The sequence below is a fragment of the Rhinolophus hipposideros genome (genome assembly GCF_964194185.1).
Source record: "Rhinolophus hipposideros genome assembly, chromosome: 13".
Classification (NCBI taxonomy): Eukaryota; Metazoa; Chordata; class Mammalia; order Chiroptera; family Rhinolophidae; genus Rhinolophus; species Rhinolophus hipposideros.
The window spans coordinates 1243473-1261952 of NC_138059.1; the positions used below are offsets into that span (position 1 = coordinate 1243473).

The 18480-nt window shown below is 62.7% G+C and overlaps 1 protein-coding gene across 3 annotated transcripts in view; it reads right to left on the reverse strand.

The window, feature by feature from the left end:
- The window catches only part of ADGRB1 (adhesion G protein-coupled receptor B1), a 74209-nt gene that overhangs the window by 43994 nt on the left and 11735 nt on the right, over positions 1-18480 (reverse strand). For all 3 annotated transcript variants that reach the window (XM_081069906.1, XM_081069905.1, XM_081069904.1), the window contains exons 2-13: positions 17306-18296; positions 7650-7811; positions 6550-6660; positions 5960-6124; positions 5589-5753; positions 5071-5235; positions 4500-4664; positions 4194-4295; positions 3410-3516; positions 2988-3182; positions 2166-2234; positions 1359-1467 (exon numbers count right to left, since the gene is read on the reverse strand). In XM_081069906.1, the coding sequence (XP_080926032.1) occupies positions 1359-1467; positions 2166-2234; positions 2988-3182; positions 3410-3516; positions 4194-4295; positions 4500-4664; positions 5071-5235; positions 5589-5753; positions 5960-6124; positions 6550-6660; positions 7650-7811; positions 17306-18074 (2284 nt within the window). In that variant the 5' untranslated portion in view covers positions 18075-18296. The remainder of the gene's footprint in view (positions 1-1358; positions 1468-2165; positions 2235-2987; positions 3183-3409; positions 3517-4193; positions 4296-4499; positions 4665-5070; positions 5236-5588; positions 5754-5959; positions 6125-6549; positions 6661-7649; positions 7812-17305; positions 18297-18480) is intronic.

The following is an 18480-nucleotide window of genomic DNA, read 5'->3' on the forward strand; positions in this document are numbered from 1 at the left end:
CACGGGCATCGCCTGGACGAGTGGCAGACACAGGCCTGGGGGGACAGGACTTGGGTGTGGGGGGTCGGCCTCCTGAGTCCCCTTCATTCCCAGCCTACCCACCCAGGCAAACACTGTGCTCCCTTTACCAGCACCCCACAGCCTGGGTCGAGGTCTACATGAGGGGTAGGTTACGTGTGGGGTGAAAGGGGGAGGGGCCGAGGAATCAGCCTCCACCTGCCTGGCCTTTGCCCGTCTCTGGGGCCTCTTCCGGAGAGAAACCCACCACACAGGCCAGTGCGGCTCTGTGCCTCGCTTACCGGCCATGCCCTCCGTGCATGGTCAGCACTGGGGACCATGGCATGTCCCCTACGAGAGGCCCTGGGCACAGGGACAGGCCCCTGCTCTCTGAGTGACCAACCCTGAGTCCTCCACCAATGAGAGAACAGGGAACCAAGTCATGCCCTCAACACATACGCTGAGCACCTACTGTATGCCAGATGTCCCAGTGCTGAGGTGCGGCAGTGCCGAAAGAGACAACTCCTGGCGTTCACAGTGAGTGGGGGAGAATGGCAAGCGGTGCCAAGCACAGGGATGGGCTGCGGGAGATGGGGGCGCACTTCCCAACATGGGGGTCTGGAGTGCTCCCTGGGGAGGCGACTGAATAAAGGCCTGGAGGGGATCGGGCTGCTTGGATTCCTGGGGCAGGTGTTCCAGGAACAGGGTGTGCAGGCTGTGGGGTGTGTGGGAGTGTGAGGGGTGCGTGGACAGAGTCTGGGGAGGTGTCCCAAACAGGGAGGCTGTGGCAGTGTGTCCCGTGAGAGCCACGATGGGCACACCGGGAATAGGCCTTCGGTGTAAGTGTGCAGGCACTGGCCTCCAGGTCCCCGGCCCATTTACTCTTCTCCTCCCCATGAGGTGAGCTGTCACCATCTCATGTTACACATTCGGTCAATGCAGGGAGCTGGGTGGGGTCCAGTTCCCTCTGACCTGATGCTTCTGGGAGTGGAGGGCAGAGCAGGGGGCGCTGGACAGCCCTGCCTTCAAATTTCAGAGAGGGCACCGGGGCTGACAAGTCAAAGTAGGACCCGGGCCCCAGGGAGGTACACCTGAGGGGCTGGCTGTGCACTGGGCTCCTGGGGTGTCCCGGGCTCGTGTCTGTGTCTGAGCGGGCCTATGCTGACCCCTCCCAGGGTCATGTCAGACCCCAGCCACCAGGACTCTCAGGTCTGTGCACCTAAACAAACAGGCTGCCCTGGAGAGGCTCTGGCCGCCACCTGTGTATATAGATGAGGAAACCGAGGCAGGAAGGCCCCACCCAGAGCTGCAGAGCAGGGGCATGGTGGTGGGGGGTTCAGAGGAGCGGGGTGTGGGCTTACCCAGGTTGTCTGTCACCTGGTACGCGTCCCGTAAATCCTTCATCCGGAAACCAATGACGTCCACAAAGTCCTCCACCAGCCGGAACAGCTCTTTAGCGTTGGGGCCCATCTGGGGGCAGGTAGGGGTGGGGTCAGGGAGCCTCGGAGCCGGTGGGGAGCAGCCCCGTCAAGAACGCCAGAGCTAAATGAGGGTGTCACCAAAGGACCCTGCACCCCCAGTCGGGGACACGCCTTCTCGTTTCCCTGCTTCCTCCCACCCCCTTCCTCATCTGTCCTCTGTCTGGGTCACTCCCTAGCACTACACGCCCTGGACCTGATGGGAAGCGGGTCAGAACGTCTGAGGGCACAGCGCCATGCGTAGGTGAGAACACTGAGCCCAGATACTGTGCTACACCCATGGCACAGGACCAGGGGTCCAAGCTATGGAGGAGGGCAGGGGTCTCTGGGTATCCACTGTCCCCACAGCAGGGACTGCCCTGGGCACAGAAACAATGGCAGGTTCCAGGTCAGTCTGGGAGGAAGGGAGAGACCCTTATTTCAGATGAGAAAGAACCACCACATCCGGGTCATCCTGACCAGCACCACGCAGCCAACACGTTTTCCCACACCCAGGCATCCTCTGATGGATGGGGAAACCGAGGCTGAGAAGGTTAAGTGCCGTCCTCAGAGTCACACAATAGGTAGAGGCTGAGCTGGCATTTGAATCCAGGGCCCCACCCGGGGCGGCCTGGGACTTAGGGAGGCACCGTGGAGGCCAGCGCCTGTCCTGCTGTTCCGACGATGACGACCCCTGACTGCTGCCCTTACCAGCTGGGCCTCCTCCCATTTGTCCCGGTTCTCCTCGGCCAGCAGGTTGCTGATGATCTGGACAAAGTTCTGGAACGAAGAGAAAGGGCCAGTGATCAGAGAGCAAGGCACTAGGGTCAGGGCTCAGCAAGTGACCAGGGTCACGGCTCAGCGAGTGACCAGGGTCAGGGCTCAGCCTGTGACCACGATCAGGGCTCAGCGAGTGACCAGGGTCAGGGCTCAGCGTGTGACCAGGATCAGGGCTCAGCGTTTGACCAGGATCAGGGCTCAGCGTGTGACCAGGGTCAGGGCTCAGCGAGTGACCAGGGTCAGGGCTCAGCGAGTGACCAGGGTCAGGGCTCAGCCTGTGACCACGATCAGGGATCAGCGAGTGACCAGGGTCACGGCTCAGCGTGTGACCAGGATCAGGGCTCAGCGTGTGACCAGGATCAGGGCTCAGCGTGTGACCAGGATCAGGGCTCAGCGTGTGACCAGGATCAGGGCTCAGCCTGTGACCAGGATCAGGGCTCAGCGTGTGACCAGGATCAGGGCTCAGCCTGTGACCAGGGTCAGGGCTCAGCGTGTGACCACGATCAGGGCTCAGCGTGTGACCACGATCAGGGCTCAGCGTGTGACCGGGGTCAGGGCTCAGCGTGTAATCCGGGTCAGTACTCAGCATGTGGCCTGGGGCAGACACTGGGCAGCCTTTGGTTCTCACTGTGAGGCTGAGGTCATGGCCCAGCCTATGGCCAGGTGTGGGCTCAGTGGAGGCTGGGGTCCAGGACTGCCCCCCATCCACTTCCCCAGGTGCCCCTCCCCGGGGTCACCCTCCTGGGAACCCACCTGCACGTCCCCAGGGGTGGGGCTGTAGTACGCCCTTCTGAAGATCTCGGTCATGTTCCTGAGGACATCGATGGTGGAGAGCAGGTCCCCGCTGTAGCTAGTCCCATCCTGGGAGATCTCCACCAGCGTCTGGATGACCTCCGACACCCCTTCCCCGGGCAGCCCACGCTGAGCCTTTCCGAGGTGTTCCCGGGTCTGGAGAGACGGGGAGGGTTGGGTGCCGTGATCCTGCAGGACATGTCACAGCAGGTACCAAGAACCTCCCACACCTACGGGACCCTCTGCAGCCCCCAGCCAGTGGCCAACGCTGACTTGTGTCCACAGGGCATGTCGCTGAGGACACAGGGTTATGCCTAAAGACATAGGGCAGAGGAGTGCCCTGGAGTGATAGGCTGGGTGGGAGACCCAGGACCAGTCCTCACCATCATCTGGATGTTTCGATAGTCGATGGAGACGCAGCGGATATAGGTGGGGGGCTCCCAGTAGGCGATGCCTTCCTCATCCAGCTCACAGCGTCGCAGGATGAGGCCTGGGGAGGCAGGGGGCAGCTCTGCCTCCTATTTCCCAGCTGGATACCCAGGTCTGGTGCAGGAATCCCACCCACAACTCCCGGGCCCGAGCCCCTCTGGATGGGACCCTCAGCCCCAGAAGCAGAGACTCGCCCACAGCCTCCCTCTGGCACGGGGGCCAGGCCTCCTAGCTTTCTTTCCTTCAGAACATTTCTGAGCGGCTGCTGCAGTGACCTGGGAGAGGCCAAACCTTCAGGAACCCCCACCCGCGGGGGGCAGAGTGCTCGGTGGAGTGGGGGGCTTCAGGTTCAGCCTGGGGCCTTTCCTAGAGCATTTCCCCATCCAGAGCCCACAGCCTCGGCCCCCACCTCAGCTCCACCCATGGTGGGAGACACTGGGCAGCCTTTGGGGCCATTGGAACCAGGCAGTGACAGCATTAAACACAGGCACACCTGTGAGCCAGCGCCTACTGCCAGGAAACGGTCAGGGAACAAGGCATCGCTGTGAGGACACAGTGCTAATGACAATAGAGAACCGCCACAATCCTGTTACCCAACAGGAGGCATGAACCCGAAAGGGACACACCCCATGCTCGACAGCCCCTCGCGACTAGCCTGTGTGGGCGTCTCACTGCCCCACACACAGCTCTGTGAGGACAGGACAGGAGCCCCCCACACCGCTGCCTGCCAGCCCTCACCCGTGGCGTTCCGGGGACAGCGGACAGCAGCCACCTCTCCTGCTGGGGTCTCCTTCCAGATCACAGTGCCAAAGTTGTCCTCGTCACAGATCTCATGGGGCTCTGCCAAGGGGTCAGAGATGGTGAGTGGGGGCAAGGTCTGGGAAGGGGTGCCAAGAGCTGGCAGTAAGGTCAGGGGGCTGAGATTCTCCAGGACATCCACCGTCACAAGAGGAAGTCATTCCCCAGCCAGCTCAGCCCCAAGCCCACCCAGTTACTCAGGGTGCCCTCCTGGAGCCCAGCTGTGGGGGAAGGGAGAACACTCACCCGGACACCGCTGGGCACTGCATTGGCGGAACTCGTCTTGAGGGCCCTGGCAGGCTGCTCCCCCAAAGAAGGGCCCTGAGCAGATACGCTCCCGTCGCTGCGTGCCACCCCCACACGTGACACTGCAGCCGCCCCACGACGCCCAGGCCTGCCACTTCCCATCCACTGTGGGGCAAGCCAGGTACGGAGGCACAGGGCCGGGGACGAGGAGGGCACAGGTCCAGGAGCCACCGCAGTGCAGACACACAGGGCCACGGCGACGCAGAAAACAGGGAGGGCCAGACGCACAGAACCGTGGGGACCAAGGAGGTAGGAGCAGGAAGCCATGAGGAGAAAAGAAATTGAGACCACAGATGGAGAAAGCAGAGGTCAACTTGATACAGAAAACCAAGTGTCTCACATGCACTGTCCCCCAGGACCCCCCCCCCCAGGACTACCTCCACTTCCCACCACCCCCCACGCCCCGGTGGCCACATCCCAGGGCCCACCGTTAGCCCCCACGGGCCTTGCCCTTCCTCCATGGCTCACGCCTGCCAGGTCCCCACCCACAGTCCCCAGGTGCGGCACTGACCTGGGCACTGCTGCAGGAAGCAGTCTCTGCTCTCCACCCAGTGGCCCTGGCACTCAGCACCCCCGTACGAGGGCCCGTTGCACTCCCGTGTGCGCTGCTGCCGGCCCTGGGAGCAGCTGGCAGAGCAGGTGCTCCAGCTTGACCACTCGTTCCAGTTTCCATCCACTGCCCGGCCCAGGGGAGGAAGGGGACAGGAACCAGCGTGAACACCCAGGGTCCCACACCTCACCTGGGACGCAGTATAAACATCCCCAGGGGCCACCACCCCACCATGAAGCCTGGGCCACAAGTGTGAATGGCCTGGGGGCCACCATCCCAGCACCAAGGGTACATGGATGAGAATTCCCCAGGGCCTCCAACCTCCAGCCTGATCATAGCCTGAGGTTCCAAGCTCTGAGTGCCCAAGCACGTGTCTCTGGGTGGGCAAAGCAGGACTCCTGGGGCTGGCCAGTGACCCCCTGGACCCTTCCCCATCCCCTCCCTCCCTATGTGCCCGCAGCACCCTCCCTCTCACCTACCAGGGCACAGGGCGATATTGCAGAACTTGGTTTGCTTCTCGGGGCCCTCACAGGGGTTGCCTCCAAACTGGGGGGGCCTGCAGGTGCGTGTGCGATCCCGGAAGCCGCGGCCGCACGTGCTGGAGCACAGGCTCCAGGGCGACCACTCGTCCCAGGCACCGTGCACTGCGGAGGGACAGGAGGGCGCTGCTGAATTCTGCGACCCCTGGACCTTGATACCCCGGCTCCGGGCCCTGGCCCGAGTCTGGCTGCCCCACCTGTGCTCAGGGTGCTCACGCCTGGGACGTCCCGCTCCTGCTCCTGCTGCCCCGCCCCACCCCCTAACGCCCCGCTGTCCCGCTCAGCCGCCCAGCCCCGCCGCGCCCGCCTACCTGGACACACCGCCGAGTTGTTGCACAGCCGCTGCTCGCGCAGGGGCCCACTGCACTGCGTGCTGTAGGAGGAGGACACGCAGAAGCGCGTGCGGGTCTGCCAGCCCTCGCCGCACGTGCTGGAGCACACACTCCACGGGGACCACTCCTCCGCCGCAGGGTCACCTATGGGCCCAGACCTACAGCGTCACAGGCCTGCCGCTGCCTGTCTGCTGGGGCTGCGGTCAGACCCTCAGGAGGACCCCCCAGGAGGAGGGCCGGGTGCTGAGCAGCAGGGGGTCGTGGTGAGGCCAGTGAACCCGGGCTGATCTCAGGACCTGCCCTTCCCCTGCTAGGCTATGGGGCTGGGCTTGCTTGTCCCCTGTCCGGGGCCCTGGGGTCTAGTTTCCCTAAAGCCATTTGGCCTCGAGAGGAGAGCCTGGCACCAGAGAGAGTAGTCTAATTGTAGTACGCCATCAATGTTATTTCTTATAATTAGCAGTTAACAACTTAAAATATTTGCCAAAAGACCTAGTCCCGTGAAACCGACCTTCCCCACTCTACAGCACTTTTGTCCTCACATGTCACTCCCATCCGCCCCTGCAGCTCACCTGTCTGTGGGGACGGGAACCCAAACTGCTGAAGCTCGTCTCCGAGCTCCTCACGCCGCCGAGCGTCAGTGGACCTCAGGGACTGGCTCCTGGAGCTGCTGCGTCCGGCTGCTGCAGGGCAGGCTCAGGTCAGTGCCCGGGCTGTGGCGCTCAAGAGCCTTGCTCTGGGCCCTGGGTCCCTCTGTCCCTCCCAGAGTGGGGCGGGGCTTCGCAGCACCGGGGCTGCTTGACCCCACTGGACAATTGGGAAACCTGGGACCAGGGCACCCCGACCTGGCCCCAACCTGTCTGGCCCATTCCTGTGGGTGTCATCTCCCCCGCCCCGCCCTTCTTCCTCCCTTCTTCCAGGGTCTGCGCCTGCGGGGCAGCACGTTTGAGTGGCTGCTGCCCTCCCCTGCTCAGCACACACAGCTCCCCTGCCTCCTGTGGCCTGCACCCTCCCACACACACACCCTCCCTAGTCGTTTAAGATGAGCTCCTCTCCCAGGAAAGTTCATCAAGGAAATAAGCAACCCAAAGAATGACAGTCTCATTATAACTTGATTTAACTTTATGGAAGCAGCTAAAATATACATGAAGTCATTAGGGAGTCTTATTAGAGAAACACGTTCTGGAGGCAGGATTGGCCTGGGGCAGGAAGGTCTGGCCAGGACTAGGGGGCGGAGGGAGCGAGCACCCCAAAATGATCAATCCACAGATGAGAAGAAAGTCCCATGCAGTCCCCCCTACCTCTGCGTCCCACCTCTCCTCCTGGGCCTCTTCCTCGGCTGGTCCCCGCCCCAGGACCAGGCCTGGGCCAGGCTCTACCCTGTGGCCCGGCCCTCGCATCAGGACCCGCCCCTCATAGCACAGGACCCGCCCGCCTTCTCCAGGCTTTGCCAAGGCCATCCTTCTTCTCCGCCTCCTCCCTCACCTGGCCTGGCCCTGACATGGGTGCCCCCTTCCGCTCCTGACCTGGCCAGTCCTGGATTCCTGCCTCCATCCTGCCCAGACCAAGTCCATTCCCTCCACCGGGCCCCCACCCGCGCCCCTTCCTCACCTGGCCTGGCCCCACCCCAGACCTTTCCCTCCACTGGCCGCCCCGCCCACCCCGCACTCACGGCCGCAGGCCTTGCGGTTGCACAGGCGGCCCTCCTCCAGCACGCCCTCGCAGCCGCCGCCCGCCTTGCCCGCTGCAGGCAGGCAGGTGCGCGTCCGCGTCTGTAACCCTCCTCCGCAGTCACGCGTGCACTCGCCCCACAGCGACCACAGCTTCCAGCCACCTGGTGGGAAGCAGAGGGCAGGGGTCAGAGCCAGGGGTGGGGACAAAGAGATAGGGTGCCTTTCAGAGAGTGACCTCTGGAGGGTCTCCCAGGCAGGGATGGGGCCACAGCGGCCCACGTGGAGAGACCCGAACTGGGATCCAGCCTGGGAACCAGCACAACAGCGGAGGTCAGCTGGCCGGCCAAGTGTGGGCCTGCGTGGGGCAGGGGGTGGGGAGGCAGAGGTGCAGGGGAAGGGTCTGCCCAGGGAGAGCCCTGGCTGTGCGGTGCCCACCCCACTCCCTCTGATCCCCTCTGGGGTCACTACTCTGGGCTCTCTGTCCACAGGCATCTGTGCTAGGGTCTCTCCTGGCTCTGAATCCAGGTCCCTAGCGTGGGGGCTGGGACAAGCTGAAGCCCCGGAGGGGTCTGAAGGATGAATGAATGAATGAATGACACCCATGCCCACCTCAGCGGCTGCATTATAAGGCCCTAGAGATGGGGTGAGGGCAGAGAGGGCCCTTTGACAAGTCTCACTCCTGGGCACAGCTCCTCTAGCCCTGCTGGAAGCCCTCCCGGGGTTCTCAGTCAGTTCCCTGGGCCTCAGTTTCTTCATCATCCCCCACCCATGTATGAACACCACAGGTGACCAATGTCCCACACCTGGTGGCCCAGGGGGGCCTCAAACTCAGGGCCCAGCCAGGCTGAGCTCCCCCACACCTCCCCAGACCTGGTAAAACTGGCCACTGGCTGCTGACGGAGCCTGGTGACAAAGGCCTCTACCTGGGCCTCCAGGCCCCTCCAGCCGCCCCTGCCCTGATCCCAGCTGCCCCCTTTCCGCCCCTCATGGATCTTCCTCCATCCTGTCCCCCCAACAGTTAGCCCTTGGTAACTCTAGTACCACAAGGACACTGAGCAGGACAGCCTCAAAGTACTGGGAAGACACTGAGGGATGAGGAGCAGGGAGGTCACCGGGCCAGAGCCTGGTGGCTGCACTGATGGGCCAAGGGGCCGCTTGTCCAGGCCTTCTGTTCAAACACCATGCTTAAGGCTGCCAGGTGGCTCCCACTGCGAGGAACTCGAGCCGCTGCCATCCTGTTTGTCCTGGGGGACGCCCAGGCCCCCGCACTCCCAGCAGCACAGGCCGGGGTGCACTCTGCCGTGGTGGGCAGCCTGCACAAGCACACAACTGCGCCACAATCGAGGCAGCCAGGAGACCGGCGGTGGGGGGGGATGGCCAAAGTTCAGCCCCAGGGCCCGCCCTAGAGCTGGGCCAGTGCCCCCCAAGTCCTGCTCACCCGAGGCTGCAGCAGGGGTGCCAGGCTGGTCAAGGGCAGGTCGCAAAGCGCCCATGAGAAGGGTCTCTAGTGCATCTGGGAGCTTCGGCTTGCCTGTGGCTTGCGGGAGTGCACCCCACCGCCGGGTGAGAATGAGGGTTTCGGGAGATCCCAGAGGGTGGGCCCCCAAACAGTTCACATAGTGGCCCCACCACCCACCAGCTGTGGGATGGTCACATATACGTCGTCCTGACCTCACGCCCCTCTTCTGAGAATATGTGGCATTGTCCCAGGACTGAGGCCAAATGGCAAGAACAGGCTCAGAAAGGACGGGTGTGGGCGTGGTCACTGGGGTCAGAGTTGACCCCACAGAACCCGCCTTGATTTGCAGCAAATTCAGTGTCCCAGTGACTCCGGTTGGGCGGGACCTGTTCTCCGCAGGGGCACCTGCACTCCCCTGGCGCCCGAGTTCCCGCCTCATCACCCCTGTGCAGGTGCTGGGAACCGACAGCAGGGGGCGCCGGCGGCCAAGGAATGGCAGGCGCGGGCCGGCAAGAACCTCCCCACTGTGCCACGCTGGCCTGGCTGGCCTGTTGTGGAACCTTCTCCTCTCCCTTCCCTCACAGAGCGCACCCTCCCGCGGCGTCCAGAGAGGCAGGGCACCTCTGCCAAGGGCACATAGCAGCCATGCCTCCTGTCTGTGCCCAGCCAGGTGGCTGTCCCTCAGTTGGTGGGTGTGGCCCTGCTCTGTCTGTCACTCACATGCATCTCCCATGTGTGCGAGGCCCAGGGAGGGGCTTGCCAGAGCCACAGAGCGGGGGCAGGGCTGCTCTTTACACAGACCCTTCCTCTGGGGTGCAGAGACCTGGCTCTGAGCCCCTCCTGGGTCTGGGCGTGATGCCTTCATCTGGCAGTCATCGTGTTACCACAGGGAGCCCTCTCTGCTCCCACTGTTCAGATGAGAAGACTGAGGCAGCCCAGGTGAAGGCGTGCCCATGCCCCCAGCTAGGAAGAGGCTGAGCAGGATTGCACAGGCATCTGTCTGTGCCCCACTCCCAGGCCAGCCCTCCTGGCGGCATCTCGGCAGAGGTGTTCTGACCCTCCCCTGCCCCCAGTGGCCCTGTCTGTGCCAGGCACCTCAGCACACAGGAACCTCAAGTCTCCTCCACCCCAGGAGGCAGCATTTTTATCCCATTTACAGTGGAGGAAACAGGCTCAAAGAGGCGTGGCCCAGACAGCCAGGGGCTGGGAGTAAAGCCATGCCCAGGAGGGTCTGCCCTGGAGCTGGCACTGAGGGGCGAAGAGCTTCGCTGAGTCTGAACTATAAATATGGAGGATGCTACATAAATACCCTTTTGTCTTACATTGCAGTTACCATGGAAGCAGCCCAAGGGGGCCCCGAGCATGGCCTCCACGTGTCCACCTGCAAGGACAGGGCAGGTGTGACAGCGCAGGCTGCCCGGAGTGGGCCTTTGCTGCTGCACTTCACATGCCTTCACTCGGGTGGTCTCGGCCCAGACCCACGGCCATTTGACAGGTGCAGAAAGGGAGGCCAAGGCACCGAGGGCTGGCAAGGAGAGGAGCGGGCACTGGAAGCCACGGTGACATTCCAAATGCTCCCCCTGCACCCCCCCCCCACTAAGGCCACCTGCTGTGACCAACCACAGGCCCCAGTGTTCCAGGCCTCAGTGGTCTCACCTACTAAAGCCACCACATCCCGTGACACCGAGACAAAGGAACAGAGAGATCCGGAGTCTAGGGACACAGACCTGGTGGGGTCAGGGTGGGCATGTCCTGCCTGTTGCCCCTTGCTGTCCCAGCCCAGCCCCCACACGGAAGCCTGAGTGACGTGGAAACCAGCGGTGGGTGGGAGAGAGAGGGTGTCCAAGCCAGGCTAATTGGAGGATGCCACTCGGTTCCCATGGCAACTGCTGCAGAGCTCCGTCTTTCAGGGTAGACTCAGGTTAGGCCTCAGCTGCCAAAACACCCACGATTTCAGGGCTGGTTACCTTGGTGACCCAGGTGGTGAGGATGCAGTGGGGGAGAGGAGGAGAAGGGGGGCCACGGGCTCAGAGGACAGACTGCCCCCAGGCCTGCCCATGACCCTGGTCACATCCTGAGCTGGATCCTCTCCTCAGACTGGCTTCTGATCCAGGGCCAGGATCCCCGATCCTCTGCATATACTGAGCCCTGATCCCATCACAGACTGAGCCCCGACCTTGGCCACACTCCCGCCACTAATGAGCACTCAGGAAATGAGAGCTGCTATTTTTGTTATCGTTTGTATTTTTAATGTGTGTCCCCGCACAGCTGACACTTGATAAATGTGTGTCCATGACGGGGGAATCACCCAGGAAGGACTCCCAGGCCCGAAGCGCAGGGCCTGCAGGCGCTCAGTCTGTCCTCTGCTGGGTGGGCTTCGAGGGGGCAGCAGAGGCGTGGGCAAGGCCGGGGGTGGGACGCCCCTCCAGGCCCAGAAAGAAACCGCCATTCTTACCCAGCTCAATGCCCCTCTGTGTGGAAGCCTCATTTCCATCTCATTACAGGATGAATAGAACCAATTAATGGCCTCTAGGCAGCCTGGCCACCCAGAAGAGAGGGCTCACGAAGAGGGGTCTACTGGCCTCCTTCCCACCCTGGCGCCTGGAGGCTGTGACCTCTCAGGCCCCTGTGCCCCAAGTTGGCTGCGAAGGGGGCGCTGGGGGAGGCCCTGCCCCTGCCGGGCTTTGGGGTGTTTGGTCGTCCGTTTGGAGGGAACTGTGCACTTTCCATCTCGTCCAGCAGAGGTCTCCCCAGTCCAGCAGGTCTCCAAGCACCTGCCATTCCCACAGGGCTCCCCAGGCACCCACTGCGCAGTCCAGCTCCTGTGAAGGCCCCCACCCCACCCTCACCAACTTAAGGCCTGTCCCAGAGCACCCAGGCTCCTCTTCTGAACCTCCTGCAGGAATGTGCAAGTGGAGACCAAAGGAGATAGGACGGCTCCCGGAAACCCCTCCTCCACCAGACCACGGGTCCACAGCGCCTGCCCCGCCCCCCCACCCTGTCCCCCCGCCCCCGCAGGCCCTGGCATTGCCCTTCCTCCAGGGGGCCTGCAGCTCCCACTCTCAGCCTGGAGGAATGGCAGCAGCCTGCCCAGCTGTAGCAGGTGACAAGGGACCTCAGGATGGTCCGAGGGAGCCACGCCCACGGCCACTGGCCCCCTCCAGGTGAGGGGGAAAAGGAGAGCTCCGCCCACACCTGTGTCTGCATCTCCCTCAACCTCGTGGAGACCACGTGAGCAGGCCTGTCCCATCCCATTTCACAGACGGGAAACAGGCTTGCCAATCTGGCTCACTTGGTCCTGTCTGCAAGGTCATTGGCTTTGTCCTTGGTTCTCGTCCTCCTCAGGCAGATGCTCCCCGTCAAGAATGGTGTCCTATTATACGCACGAAGGCCCAGGTCCCACCCTGGCTCTGCCCTTCGGGCCTGGGTGACCTGGGTGAGTCCCCTCCCTTCGCTGGGCCTCCACCCTACGGCTGACATTCCTTCTCCCACCTTTCTGGGACATGGAACCCAAGCAGGGTCTCTGGCAGCCAGGCAGCATGGGGTCACTGCCTCATGTGGGGACCTGTGGGTGACACAGGGTGACACATCATGGTCCTGGGGCCACAACCTGCTATCTGGAGTGAGCCTTGTCGCCAGTGGACACTTTGTTTTCCAGAGTTTTCTAAAGTGGTCCTTGTGCAAAAAGAGCGCACCCCTGGCTGAGATGATCAGACCAAAGTCCCTGGCAGGGGCGGCCCCTCCCATTCTCCCCGTGCAACCCCCCTGAAGGGCTCAAAGTCGTAGCCCTTCCGCTTGGAATTCCCCCCACACGCTCCAGGCCCAGCCTCTCTCCACACCCTGCAGACACTGCTTCCAGAGGGACCTCTCCACCTGCAGGGGTGTGTGGATCAGGGCAGGGGCCACCTGCTCAGTGGTGACAGGCCTGGAGGCAGGGTGGGGACTCAGCCCCTCCCTCAGCAGCTGTGTGGTCTTGGATGGGTCACGGCCCTGAGCCCAGCATGACAGCCTCACAGCCCTCTGGACCCACACGCCCAGACGTCATTCACAGGCTCAGGCTCTAGCTCAGCCCCATTCCGCACCCTGTGCAGCCAAGGGGGCAGACACAGAGTCAGGACACACACACACACACACACACACACACACACACACACAGGTGCTTCCAGCCCCCAGGACACTGCTTTTTCATTATCTTACATGTCACTTCTGCAATAAAATTCTTTAATTAAAACATGAATATTTAAAACAACCCCTGAGAGAAATGGCCCCATCTCACCAGAGGCAGAAAGATGCACTGAGAGGCGTTGGGACAGGGACACACGCACAGACCCCTGGTGGGGGTGCGCCTGCGAGGGTCAGCCAGGCGGCCACGGAGAGGCAAGGGAACAGTTGCTCTGGCCTGAGGAATGCGGGCCCAGGCGGACGCGTGATGTGGCCATGTGGCATTTGGACAGGCCAGGCGGGGCGCAGGGCTGTAAATGGGCCACAGGCTGGCCTGGGCCGCCTGCTCGATCCCTGGCTTGGCGGCACACAGCCTTCCTGGGGAGGAGACTAAGGGACGTGTTTGTCCCAGCCTCCCCAGGCCGGTGACGCTCACTGGGCGTAGAGCTCAGCGGGCACGATCTGGAGTCTGGTGCCTGGCCCAGCTCTGCCATGTGTCTTCTGAATGATTGCTGGGCCTCTCTGGTCCAGGCGTGCCTCATCCCCATGCACACGCGTGTGCACAGGACCCTCGCAGCAGAGCTCAGTGCAGGGGAGACTGCAGGTGGCCAAGAGATGGCTCTGCTGTCAGCCTACTCCTCACCAGCTTCGTGTCCCTGGCCGCTGTCTTAATGCCTCTATGCCTCATTCCACTCAACAAGCATTTACGAGCACTCGCGGTGTGCCAGGTACCGTTGCACACACTGGGGGCTACTTCAGGGAGTGGGCAAACACTCCTGCCTAGCAGGGACAGAGAATGAGGAGGGAACGCCACCAATACCGGAAGTTATCCAGCGTGTTCGCAGGTGACAGATACCTTGATGGAAAGAGGAAAGGAGACAGCGTGTGGGGTGGAGAGCTGGGGCTGGGGCTCTTTCCACCTGAACCAGCACGATCCGGGTGAGCCTCACGGAGAAGGGACGGCTGAGCGGTGACTGGGGGGTCTGGGGAAGAGCGTTCCTGGACAGGGAACACCTGTGGCAGCAGGGTGCCTGGGTGGAGAGCCAGCCTCAGGGGCTGCTGGGAAGAGCACACCAGTGCATCTGTGGATGCTTTGGGCACAACGTACACATGCCACACATGGCTGCCATCACAACTACTGAGATCATTTCAGGCCCCGGGTCCCAGAAGCAGTCTGCGTCCAGGACACAGGCACTGGGGTCAGCCATCTCTGGGCCTGGATGACGTGATCCCTCCCTCCTGCCCAGTGCAGACCAGCGGCCCCTTCACGTCGCAAGTAGTCCTATTCACATGTTCTCCAAACTGCCTTCCTACAAGGCCACCTGTCCCTGCCACGGCCCTGACATTGTGCTTGGTCAAAATCACCAAAGGTGGCCCTGCACGGAACCCAGCCTCAAAGCATACACGTGTGCACATATGCACGCACGCACACAGACTCTAGGTACTGCACACATGCACGCTCACGTGCACACATACATGGGCACACTCAGGCGCGTGGATGCCTGGACACACTCACCCACACGCACCCACACGCACACCTCCCCACCCTCTTCTGTCCCCACCACCAGCCACTCTCCCCTCAGAATCTCCACGAAAGCCCCCACTGCCCAACCCAACTGCCAGTACCTGCACTGTCTCTACCCCCCAACTCTCCAGTCAATGAACACATTGGGGTCACCACTAACTGTAACCCCACTTCTCATTCTTCCCAGCAACCAAGGAAGGAAGGTATTACTCTTTCCATTTTAAAGATGAGGGGCCTGAGGAGATAAAAGAGCAGATGAGACACCCCGGGTCAATGAGTTGGGACTTGGACCTAACCTGGTCCTGCGCCCGATCGTCCTGCTCACAGGACATTCCCACCGGGATGACCCACGAGCATCTCATGCTCAAGTCCCACCCTGAGCTCTGGGCCTTCCTCCCTGGCCCGTTCCTCCCCACTGGATACCTGGGTGAACGACCTTATTCTAGGCCAGAAATCCAGAGTGGTCTGGCGACCTCCTTTCTTCACACCCACATCTTTGCTTGGGCAAGTCCATGGGCTCCACCCCCAGACCCTCCTCCTTCCTGTCAGCCCCCTCCTGGAGGCCTGCAGGGGCTGCTCCCTGTCCTGGACGAATCCCCTCTGGGCCACACCCTTCTGCAGTTACAGCTCAAATAACAGCACTGTTCTGCTTAAAGCCGTGCCCTCAACCCTTCTGCTCGCCGGGTAGCCAGTCAACTGTGGCCAGCAGGCCTGTGCCCCCTTGCACCCCAGCTCCTGCCTCGGCACGGCACAAAGTAGGTGCTCCGTGGGGAGTGGGGCTCTAACTCCATCCGGCACACAAACTCTGGCACGGATGCCAGCCCTGTCCTCTTGACCTTCTCCTTCTGGCGTCTCCAAGTGGCTCTGAGCAGGACTGGGCATTTCCCAGCATGGCCACTGGTCCACAACGCTCACAGAGAGCAGCTCTTACATACTGGGTGCCAACGTGGGCCAGGCCCCAGGGCCATCAGCTCCGATGTGACAGCATGGTTCTGAAAAGCAGTCAGCACTTCACAGAGGAGGAAACCGTGGCCCCGGGGACAGGGGACCACGGGGGAGTGGCCGAGCGGGTGCATTCTCCTGTGCCTTCCTCACTCTCAAACCAGCCCCGCCCACTTCCCTGCTCCTCAGAAGCTATCCAAGCCAAGGTCACAGTGACCTCCACCTTGCCATGCCCCAAGGTCAGCCCTCCCAGACTCCTACCCCACTGCTGGGGCTGCCGCAACTGAGGTCTCCCCATTTTGATGGGGCATTTTCTGGTTTCCTGGGTACCCCACCTACCCCCACTTCTTGGAGGTTCTGCCCATCACCTCCCTCGTCTCCCCCTCTCCTTTCCAGCTCTGCTCACAACTCACAGAGGCCTTTAACCTGGGATCCAGGCCCCAGGGGCCATGAATAGAACTGGGTTCCAGGGCAACTGGGTTCCTTTATACCCCACATGCTTATTTTATGCCTTTAAAGATGTTATTCTGAGAAGTAGCTCAGCGGCCGCGGACAATGTAATCTGGCCCCACAGTGACCAGCTCAGCGTGGACACACAGTCTGGCCTGGCCCCTTGATGCAGGCACGTGTGTTCAGCGGCCTGCCTGGTGTCTCCAGCTGACCTCAAGCTGCCCCTCTGCCAGCCACTGCCCCAGCCTCACAGATGCTCCCAGGGCATTGTGGGCGTCCCGCAATGGGTGGGGGGTGCCTCCTGACCCCACTGCCTGTGGAGCCCCACCCCGTGGCCCATCCCGCTAAGGGCGTCCCCCTGTGCAGGCCCCGGCCCCCTCTGCTGGCACGAGCACATGCCCACTTCCAGCCTTTGCCTTGCCCTGGGCCTGCAGTGCGTCCTGACACCCGCGGGGTTCTCCTGCACCTCTGACCTCAGGCACTGGCGACCTTTCCCTCGTACTGTCCCCAACATGCTCTCAGAGGCCCTTCCTTGCCGCCCCCCGTACCCCCACAACTCCCTGAGGGCGGGGCTGGGTTGTGGGTTGTCACTGCCCTGTCCATGGCACCTGGAACACACTGCAGGCACTGCTGGACAAAGGATTGCCACGGCCACACCACACTCAATCCCCAAATGTCACCTCCCGACCACACGTCCGAACACCCGTCTGCTCACATTTTCTCCACACAGCACGCATCCCAAGAGGCCCCTGTAGACCCCGCCACCTGCCACAGGCCACAACAGCCTGCTGGCCCGTTAGATTGTCCTGCCTGAGAAAAAGGAAGGAGGCTCCCAGCCAGGAATTTAAAACCACATCACCAGAGGGAGATCAGACCTGTTCTTCATTCCTTCCTTTCTCCATTCACTGGGCACCTCCCATGTCCTGGGCACGTACCGGTTCCTAGGGGCTAGTGGCCAGCACTCAGGCCACCTGTCCTCAGCGCACCTGTAGCTAGCTTGTCTCTACGCACTGGCTTCCCTGAAGGTGTGCTCAGGGGGTGGGTGGCCAGGTCAGCCCTTAAGAGAAGACCCTCTGCCCAGAGAGCCACCCCTGGGTCCTCTCCCACTTGTCACTTACCTGGAGCGCCATCCCCGCCCCGGTCCTGGGTCAGGCTGGTGAGGCAGTTCTCAGGGCCACCAGCCACTCCGTCCCTCAGGCAGACGTCCCCTCGGGGAACCAAGGGGCTGGAGCCAGGGTCGCTGGTGTCCCCGCCCAGGCAGGCACAGGGGGTCTGCATGATGCCGCAGGGGTGCGAGCTGCGGCTGCCGGCCAGACAGGCGTCCAGCCAGCCGCATAACATCTGGCAGGCGGCCCGGCTGGGGTTGCGGTTGCCCACGACCAGGTACTCCACGGAGAAGTCATGGCTGGGGCCCAGGGGCCCGGGGACGGCCTCCAGGGGCGGCTGCTGGCGTAGTATCTGCAGGAACTGCTTGCTGGCCTGCAGGAAGGCCAGCGGTGCCGCTGGGTCGCACAGCCGCAGCACCTCGTCGAAGCTCTCCATGCCCAGGTAGGTGCGCGTGGACTCCAGGAAAGAGTCGAATTGGTAGGTGCGGACGCGGCTGGGGCCGCCACAGGGCGTGGGCGCTTTGGCCACCTTCAGGTACAACGTGTAGCGCCGTGGGTCCGGGTTGCGCAGGGTCCAGGAGCAGCGTGAGGCGTTGGCCGGGAACACGGCGGCCGCTGAGAAGTACCCAAAGAACTTGCCCTGCACCACCGTGGCACACGGCTCAGCCCCTGGCCCCGAGTCGGCCCCCGAGGCCGCCCGCGCCTGGCGTCCCAGCAGCAGCAGCAGCAGCAGTGGGCCCAGGGTCCAGCGGGGGCTCAGGGCGCGGGCCTGGCCCCTCATCCTAGCTCGCGGGGCCGCCGGGGTTCCGCGGGCTGGGCAGGCAGGCTTCCGCCACGCCTGGACATGCCAGGGTCCAGCGTTGAGTGGGCCAGGCCAGGGGCCGGGACCAGAGGACAGGGTCTCTGAGTGATGACAGGAGGAAAGGACTTCAGACGACCGAGAGGGTGACGGGGGCTCCTAACGTCCAGGGCCCTACCACCAGCCTGTGGCCACTGGCAGTAGCTGAAAGAGAAAGCAGAATGGGAGACGTGTGAGCCCCCCAGGGAGACTGGGACTGGGAGCACACTGGGGCACTGCCCACCCTGGGCTTTGGGCAGCTGACACAGGCCCACCCACTGCCCCCAGGCACCTGCCCTGTCCACCTGTCCATCAGCCACCCTCTAGTGTGTCCACCTACAGGGGCCCA